Raw genomic sequence first — 10,001 nt, 5'->3', positions numbered from 1 at the left:
GTATCTGACAGCACGCTGGTTCCTTCTCTTTCATGTGCTAGTAGAATGGCCGAGAGATGTCTAATTCTACAGACGGATCCATGACAGTCAAAACTTGTGCTGTTTCGACTGTTTGAGGTTCAGTCTCATTGTGTTTGACTTTCAATTCAGCAGCATGTAGAAGTATGAGTATGCTGAGCTGACATGGCTGGTTGTCTTATATCCAGGACAATAATTCAAGGAGAAGGCCTCGTACTTCGAGGTTGAGGTAGCATGAATCAACTGACGAGACGTAAACATGGCTACCCTGACCGACTGATGCATCACAATTAAGCTCGCAGCATTTTAAACAATGGCTCGAGATGGACGAACAGTACAGGGGATGCCCTATCGGCGACCACCGAGGCACGAGTACAAGGGATGGCAGAACCTTCGCTGCAAGTCCTTTCTCACTATCACGTTTGGCGCCCTGCTTATGATCGTGTCGCCAATCGCCAAAACTCCGGCTCTGATCATCGTGGGCATATGCGTCATCATGACGGGACTCGCCCTCCTCTTCATGGACTACGTTGCGAGGAATATGTACAAGGATCGGACGGCATCGGTGGCGGGAGACGGCATATATCGAAGTTGGGATCGCCTTCATCGAAACCGGCGTGCACGTCGGCATCGAGCGTCGTCCAGGGCCGAGCCTAGCTCGCCGCGAGCGACTAGCGAGGAGACGAACAACGGGGACAATCCTCCGACGTACGCAGCGAGTATCAGCGTTGAGGAATTGATGCGGTATGTTCCTTTGGTCCTTTGGGTATAATCCCATTTTGTAATGTATGTGTTTCATACATGTTTCTTTGTATCTGGCGTTTCAGATACAACAGTAACTACGTGCTGATCTTCTAGCAAAGACACTAACTAATTCAGAATAATTGCTTCACACTGCAAGTTCTTATGCCACATTTTTTGATGAATAAGCCAAGGTAAGAGATGAATACAGCTTGCATTTACATTACAGATTGCATTTTTTTTTTTCAGTTCAGTGACATATGATCTCTCATATGAAACTGAGGGCAAGCAATGTGTACTTAAGCAAAATGATGAATTTCATGCTGACTTAGAAGAAACAAAATCAGTGCATTTCAAATTCAGAGAAAAAAGGTACAAACGGTAAAGATCAAGGTCGCTAACACACAATTACGTGTTTTATTTTGCGTGTGTGCGTGTGTGTGTGGGTTTTTTTTTTAACAGTCAGGAAGAACGCAATGTTGAATAATGTATTGCTGTCCACTTTCTTAAGTCGTTTTCTTGCTCCTGCTCAATCGGCTACTTATTTTTCTTTTTACTCGGATTCAGAGAAGAGATAACCCTATTTTCGTTTCGTTCGTACGTTATGAAATCTGTATGACAGGGAAGCATGAAGAAGGGACTGAGAATGAAAACAGTGTCAATCGTATAAAATCACCTGAAATGCCTTTTTCTGCACAGTCGTGACAGTGTCATTACTGAAAAAAAAAAAAACCATTGGAAAAAAACACACGCATTTCCTGCCAGCAATGTCAAACGTGTCCTAGGTATACAATGCGTTGCACAGAAGCCTAAAAATGCTTGTTTATGCATCTATTTTTACAGTCTTTTTAAGGTCCATTTCGGGTCGCTTAGGGATTTCCTATAGAGGGCAGTTGGATTCTCCCTGTTAATGTATCTGTTATATAACAAGTGAGGTGTGAGAGATCTCACATCCCTCTTATTTAACTAACACAGCCATAAGTGGTCAGCCGGTGACTGATGTGCGTTTTTATAGATGAGGTACTTTCTTCCTACATTCCAGTCCAACCATGTTCAATATATTCTGGGTGAGGGGAAAAAACCCCAAACAATTAATAAAAAGTGTTTCATCAAAATCGAACATAATCTATAGAAGATAATTTATAGATATAAGGTAATGATGATGATGATCCACAGCACTTGTACAGCGCCATTTCATATATCTGTTGTAGATACATTCAAAGGCGCAGATTCATCCAAGAGAATTAGCAATTGAGTGCCTGGTGAAAATGTGAGTTTTGAGTGAGGCTTTGAAGTGATCCAGTTTGTCAATTTTACAGAGAAAAAAAATGGGAGGGAGTTCCATAGGCGAGGGGCGATAGAGGAAAATGCGTGGCACCCATATCACTCGACATGTGTAATGAGAAGAGTAAGGCCAGATAAACGAAGGCATAGGGCGAGGCTGCCGCCCCTCGATTACGGAAGACAGGTATCCTTATCACTTATAGGGCCAGACCATGAATTTAAAAGTGAGCAGTAGGATCTTGAAATCAATTCTATTCTTGATTTGAAACCAATGAGAGCAAGAAAATTAGAAAAACTTTATAAGAAAAAAAAAGTTATATAAGAAGGAAGCACATAGTTTGCCAATTGGAGGAGGTGAGGATGATGACGAGGTTTTATGGCTCAGGAACTGTCGATTCACAACCATATAAACCTTCACTGAATTCAATATTCCTTTTTTTCTTGGGGGGGGGGGTGAGGACATAAGAATAGAAAATGAAATATTAAACACCACGCGTATGATTTTGTGCTATTTATCTAGCAATGGTGATTTCTGTTAGAAAAGGGTCGATATTGCTAAATAAACAAATCATTATACTTTGTGCAAAAACCAGTGAGGGCATTGTGAGTTAATGACGTTATTACTTGGTATTGGTGATTTTTACAGGATGTTGAGCTAATGTCACTGTTCTGTGAAAACTTCTTAAATCTTTATATGTCTTACCTTTCTCACGTTATGTCTGATTTGGATTTATTTTATACCCACAAAAGAGTATTAATAGTCTTCGTAATTAAATATTCAAACCATATTTGAAAGGGATGAGAAAATGATACTTCTCTGACAGCTTGAAATAAAAAAGTTGACAAACAATTTACAGAATATATATCATTTCTTTCAGTAAATTATATCATCATATCTTACAATTCTAGTCTTCGTCAATTCTTTTACGAATTTTTCTTCCGAATAGAAATCGTTAATTGGATTCACAACAACCTTTCCTGTTCTATTTCTTGATAGCATCTGTACATGTACAAAAAAAAAGTCAAAAGCAAATCTCATTCAATCTCTTCATGAGCCTTAAGTAAATGAATTCCTCTTCTTTCAAACCAGCATCACATGTGAGTTTACCTATTGCTGTCAAATAAAAAAAGGCACTTATGTAATTTCGTACAATTGTTTTTACAATATCTATCACAATGACAATGAACACAGTGACTTCGCTGTTTGATTTTAAACTGTTTTATAGTAAACCTTGAATCATCTATCACGAATCCGTTCTTGCAAAACACGTCAATTCGTTCGGCTGTATCGTGTTGATAAGGAACTCATCGGAACCCCTTTCCAAAATTATGAATCTATGAATATCTCATAGGAGGCCTGATTGAAAAAGATAGATTCACTCAAATCACCACGAGCTGGAATGGAATCAGTCAGTTTTTTTGTGGAGATTGTATTTATTTAAAATCAAGTTATTTTTCAAACGAACATACTTGGTTTTTTTAACCATATCAGTGATTGGTTCACAATAATATACAAGCATGATTTTTAGTGCACCTCACAGTTCTTTGTTTTTCTCTAAACATTACTTTGTACTTTGCCGGTATGCATTTATTATCTTTATTTGTTAACTATCTTTTTTTTTCACGCAGTCGAACGTAGTGCCTATGATGCAATTCCTGATTTATTCTATTTTATGTTTTGTTGGAAAAAAGAGTCAACATAATATTATAATTAATTGAATTGAATTGAATAATGACAAGCTGACATCTAATCAATCAGTTTGTATAGAGATTATACTTATTTGAAATCAAGTTATTAAGTTAAGAGCATAATTGCTTTTGTCACGCTTAAGTTTCTTAATCGCACTGTCCTCTTCCCCGTCCCCCCCCCCCAAAAAAAAAAAGAAAAAAAAAGAAAAAGAAACAGATACACAGATTACAGAAGTGTGGTTGAGTAGAAAAACGAGAATCATTTTGCCTTTTATCTACTTTAGGTGTCCGGAACCATCTGATTGGACATTCCTACCATCAGAACCACCTCCTGTGTACTTTCCACCAATCACATCCATAGACAGCGACGACGCCCCCGAACCTGTCGAAGACCCGGTACTCACTGACCAATCAGAACGTCCCGTCTTCACCGTGAGTAGGCAGATAAGCGCGCTCACTTTCACCCTGCCGTCGTACGAGGAGGCCACGACAATAGACATTGGAGATGCACAAAGTGACATCCCCCCACGTCATGGTGAAATAAGTTCGCCCAGTACATGTACCAGCACTGCAAGTGCGGACGTTGCAACCGCCGAGGCTGCTTCCCCTGGCCCTGACATTTCCCGGACTGCGGGCACGGAAGATGCCGTTTCTATTGGTGAACTGAATATCGCTAGATCTTCCGATCATGTCTCTCAAGGACCCGATATTAATTCCGAACCGAGGGCGCGAGATACTACTGACAGAGAAACGTCAGACACGTTTCAATTACCTGGTGTTGTAGCCGTCGTGATTCCAGATGAATGATCAGACCACTAACTTGATCCAGAGACTTCCCTTTGCCTAAGATAACTAAGGGCTGCTACTGAATTTATAAATGTTACAGCTTCCTGTCTGCATTGTCATGATTTTATCTGTGACTGATGATTTGAACGTGTGGATTATGTGGTCACTGTTGCCTTGTCATGCTCATTTTCGCTCACTGGCCACGTATTTATAGCATTCATTTCGAATATGAAAATTGCTACGCTGTCCATTCTACTATCCAGAGAATATTTTCTTCTTATTTATGTAATAAGTTCCGAGACATCATCTATTCTTTGTTGAGTGTATCTATTGACCAACATTATCGTTTAAAACGTAACTCAAGGACAGGACTGTTATATATCCGTCCTTAGCAGATTTATGTCCTTCAGATGAAATATCCATGTCAAAACAAAATATGTCACAACAGGGAAGAAAAGGCTTCCTTTCTGAAAGTGAACATCTACATAGAAACATGTGACTTTGATCGCAAAAAAAAAACAAGGTAAGCGTCATATCTAAACATTTTAAAGTAAGTTCATCACAAGATAGAGCAAAACAAATTCTTTACAGTGTCACCTCCCTTGTTATGTAACAAAGAATATTCTTGATGTTATGATTGAAATATATCACATTATTTTCTCATTAATTTCTGTGTTTCTCACCAGGTTTTATCCCAAATGTCTCAAATTAACAAAAAAGGATTTAACTCGGTGTGCGACCAGACTCCTCATATCGAAAGTATTGCTTGTTTGTTAGTTTATCTGCGGCTTTCCTCTTTATGTTTGCATTCACCACACATAATTATTAGCATGACAGGCGCTGTGTGTATACTTTGACTGCATGGACGGTAATCAAGGGCATTCTATAGGTCGTTCGTCCTTACCCTTTCGTCGGCGTGAATAATAAAGCATCCCACGCTCTTTGTAGAGGTATAGAAACCGTCATTTTCACCGAGCATTCCTGTGGAGAAAAGATCTATTATAGCATACAGTAACACCTTAATAGGTTTAATTTGTAAACATACCCCTGGAGTCATATTAGTAACATGGAAGCGTGCAAGTTATGCTCATTCGAAAGGGAGGACTGTTCCAATGTATTTTTTTTTAAACATATGAGTACATTAACAAATGATTGACAGATGAAGTACGAGTAGAATCTTTGGAAAGTTTTTTTTTTGTGAGCGTGTTCAAGCAATCTGAAAAAAAAAGTAGAAAATTACTTTGAAATATATGGAACGTATTGAGATATTCGTTTTGCCACATACGTGATGTTGAGTGTATCATAATCAACTCAAGCATGGAGGTAGAAAAGATTTTTCTACCTCCATGGTCGTAAGGACCTATGCAGTACAAATGCATGTTTACTTGAGTCATGGAGGTAGAAAACCCTCTTTTCTACCTCCATGTTACGACTAATGGAATACGCTGGAACTGACTTGATAGAAACTTCCTGGTAAAAGGAAAGCCGCCCTCTTCGCCACCATTCCGTTTATTCTGTCACCAGTCGGCGGTAGAGGGCGTTCAGAAATTCTCATTGTGCATCGCGGACGTGTGTACCAGTATTGAAGTTCGTATGTACACTATTATCCTCTATTATAAGTTGCGCAAGAATCTTCTCTGGTGTAAAGATATTGGAAGTGAGAGATGAAGGGTAGTGCCATTGTGCTCATCATGACACTCTTTGAAATTCAAATCATCAATAATCCAGGCTCTTTCAAGAGCCCATTGGTTTTGACACTTTAATTGTCATTTTCAAAATATACAGTGCGTGATGTTTATTGTCAGACAAATTGAGAAACATATGAACCAAGAAATAAAAACCCTCCTTATTCAGCTGCATCTCCTAAAATTGTAAATATGTATGCCTGCCTGTGTAAAAACTAATGCTTTTGCATCACTGCGGAATATTTTGTGACAGTTATCCAGGGTAGTATTATGTATTGCAATATTATGTATCCTTGTATTCGCACACTGATGAAATATGCTTTGACAACGCATTGAATAAGCTTACCAAAGCATCTTCATGATATACGATAACATTGATGCAATTTGCATTTGTCTATGTATACATCATTGCCGTCTCTAAGGGTTTACATAAAGGAAACAGAATTAAAAGCATGGATTGCAATAGAATTATTACTGTTCATTGATCTATTTATCGTGTTATGTAGGCTATACTCGAGCAGGTATGCACCACTTGGGATATGATCACAACAGTACACACAAACACACACCCAAACACACATTCTCTCTCTCTCACACACACACACACACACATACAATATATATATATATATATATATATATATATATATATATATATATATATATATATATATATATATATATATAACACAAATAAAATACAAAGTTTTATGGTGACAGGTCTTTTTCAGTTGTTGCCCCAAGATTGTGGAATTCACTACCACAACATATCCGTCAGTCAGCTTCACTGGGCTCATTCGAATCTTCTTTAAAGACTTATCTATTTGTGAATTTATATTTCCTTTTTTCTTTGCACATGTATGTGTGTATTGAAAGTAAATTGTTGATTACAGTATGTTTTGTGATGAGATTGTAAAGCGCATAGGGAACATTCATTTGTTATATGCGCTATAAAAATGTCATTATTATCATTATTATTAACACGTATTTACACGTATATGATATATATGCACATACGTATATACAGTGTATATATAGCAGCCATGAAAACTTACTTCGCAAATGCGAGAGAATGAAAGAATTATTCTTACAAATAAAAGCTGAACTTATTACAAATGACCGCAGAAAACGAACGGACAAATCTGAATGAATCGGAATCAATAACTTGTCGATTAACTGTTTCATACATTAAGCAGACCACATGTCTAAAAGACGAGGAAGGTAATAAAGGCCAGGACCAAAATGTAGACCACAATGTCAAGCAAAGTCATAATTTTCTTATGATTTAATATCCTGTGAGCGATACTTTCATTCGTTTTACATATCAACACAAACGAGCAAAATAGCAATAAGCTTTATAACCCAAAGGTAATTCCTGCAAATTTGCTCCTTAAGTCAATCAAGACACTCCCAGCGCAAGCGTATTTGTAGGGATCACTTAAAATAATTACTTATCATCCAAACTAATGGGCGGAGAGTATTTCCGTTTTTTGTTTGCTTGTTTGTTTGTTTGTTTTTTTTTTGGGGGGGGGGGAGGGAGGGAGGGGCAGACATGTTTACAGGATTAAGGGATTACTAATTGCTCGTATGCTCTTACACATAAAAATATGTACATATTATTACATTTTATGTGTATTATATATATATATATATATATATATATATATATATATATATATATATATATGTGTGTGTATATATATATATATATATATATATATATATATATATATATATATATGTGTGTGTGTATATATATATATATATATATATATATATATATATATATATATCAAGAGTAAAAACAGTCGTATAAAAACACCGCAGGAGCCAAAAACTTTATTACAATTTTTTGGCTCCTGCGGTGTTTTTATACGACTGTTTTTACTCTTGATATCTATTTATCACACACCGACGCAGAACTTTCATATTTTGATGAAGATATACATATATATATATATATATATATATATATATATATATGCGTGTGTGTGTATAACCACTTTCTTATCAGTGAGATATTCCGTGTATAGATAATACCGATTCTATTTTAGCACATTTTTTAACATATCATAATGATTGAAGCGCACTTAAGAAAAAAATCAGTTTCCCACTTCTTGCTGCTGTTACGTGAAAGTCAGGAACATATTGTAAAGAACTTAGATTGTGGCACATGTTAGTACAAGTGAGATGTATTGTGTAACAATGCTTGTTGTTACACTAATTGTTACGTCCTGCGCAGGATGGGAAACCACTGCACCACAATACAGTGTGCTTTTCGTCAAAACTTAACTTGTAAAATATTTTATACGATATTAATCAATATATTACTGTATGTACACCGTTTATACTTCCTGCCAAAATATATAGTCATAATATGTCACCGTCTATACATCATCAGTATAATCGAATTTATAAGAATATAATTGCAAATTATAACACCCGCGTAAAACATATTGGGAACGAGTTGATACAGGATTCCTAGATTCTCGTTCAAATAGAGATGTACTCTGAAAGTGATATGAAAGTATGCGAAAAGTAAAGATAAACAGAATAATTACCACATTATCTATGTAAACAAAAGTACATGTACCATGAATATTCACAGTGCACATGTGGAAAGTGCGTATAATAGAGAGAACTTCACACAGTCAGGGAAATAGATTGAGTGGATGAATAAAGATGTAGTACATATTTTGTCTCTGTGGCCAGCCAACAGTTTGCACCAATATGTCAGATACGTCATAAGCTGTACAGGAATTGCTTTTTGATGATGGTTGAATTTCGTCTCTTTCAACCACGAAACCTTACCTTGCCGCTTAGAATTCTTAACCCGTTCAAGACTAGTCCCGAGCATACTTCGGCAGGTGCCAATGGGAAGTGTGTGTTAAAGGAAAATCTGCTCGTCCTCAACGGGTTAACGTGTATGTTGCTTCATAATCTTTCACCTGTTCCGCGAGCGACACAATGTCCATGGTCTGTACCGCTCGCACTGAGTACGTATCAATAATGTATACGGTCTCCTCGCGAACAATCACAACTACATGGCTGTATGTGCTACACACAAACTACATTCGTGTGAGCAGAGTTTATGGTCTACATTGCGCGGTCTCTGTTTCAAATAGTCATACCTCAATCATAAGAGTCTTTCATGACTCAAAATACTTCCATAAATTATGGGAACCGACCATGCATGAAGAGAGGAGACTTGTAAAAAAGAGAAAGGTGTAAATTATGAATACCATGCACACAATAACGCCACCTTGGTCTGTCGAAATACCGCCTGTTCCTTTTGATTTCAGAACAATGGCAAACCCTATTATAGAAACTCCTGTTTATCTTATCAAAGCATGGAATGCGTATTCTTTACAGATTTGCATCGACGATTTTGAGCAAACTCTTTCCATGTTTTTTAGATTCTGGTTCCTTTTTTTCACCCCGACAAAAGAAACCAGCCCCTCCGACATGTGTATGGTCTACCACCGGAATCTAGATTTGAAACGAACCTCTCAAAAATGTTTGTTGTTGTTGTTGTTGTTGTTGTTTTGCCTGGCACAATTACCGGTATATAAATCTCACATATCAATCATTTTTTTTTTATTTTTACACGAGAGTGGTAAATGCATAGTAACAATTATCAAGATGTGAGGTAAAAATCACCAGGCATTATGTTTACTAAATACAATGTCTACTGCTGTACAATGTAACAGTGAAATAATATGAATCATCTTATTCACAAAAATCTTGATCCTATCCGAGATATTTGACAGGTGTATAGGTGGGTATTACCCTCAATGT

At 37.0% G+C, this 10,001-nt stretch overlaps 1 protein-coding gene across 1 annotated transcript; it reads left to right on the top strand.

The window, feature by feature from the left end:
* The first annotated feature begins 331 nt into the window (after nucleotides 1-331).
* Nucleotides 332-4,539, top strand: LOC140231714 (uncharacterized). The gene is made up of 2 exons (XM_072311868.1): nucleotides 332-762; nucleotides 4,017-4,539. Exons 1-2 carry the CDS (start codon nucleotides 332-334, stop codon nucleotides 4,537-4,539), a joined length of 954 nt encoding a protein of 317 aa, XP_072167969.1.
* Nucleotides 4,540-10,001: the final 5,462 nt, after the last annotated feature.

This window comes from Diadema setosum, chromosome 8, assembly GCF_964275005.1.
Source record: "Diadema setosum chromosome 8, eeDiaSeto1, whole genome shotgun sequence".
Lineage (NCBI taxonomy): Eukaryota > Metazoa > Echinodermata > Echinoidea > Diadematoida > Diadematidae > Diadema > Diadema setosum.
This window is presented reverse-complemented; position numbering and strand designations above follow the sequence as displayed.

Bases quoted from the DNA above. Each gene is read 5' to 3' on its own strand.
- LOC140231714 (XM_072311868.1), top strand. From the start codon at position 332: ATGGCTCGAGATGGACGAACAGTACAGGGGATGCCCTATCGGCGACCA. The intron at 763-4,016 runs GTATGTTCCTTT...TATCTACTTTAG, and splicing joins AGCGTTGAGGAATTGATGCG to GTGTCCGGAACCATCTGATT.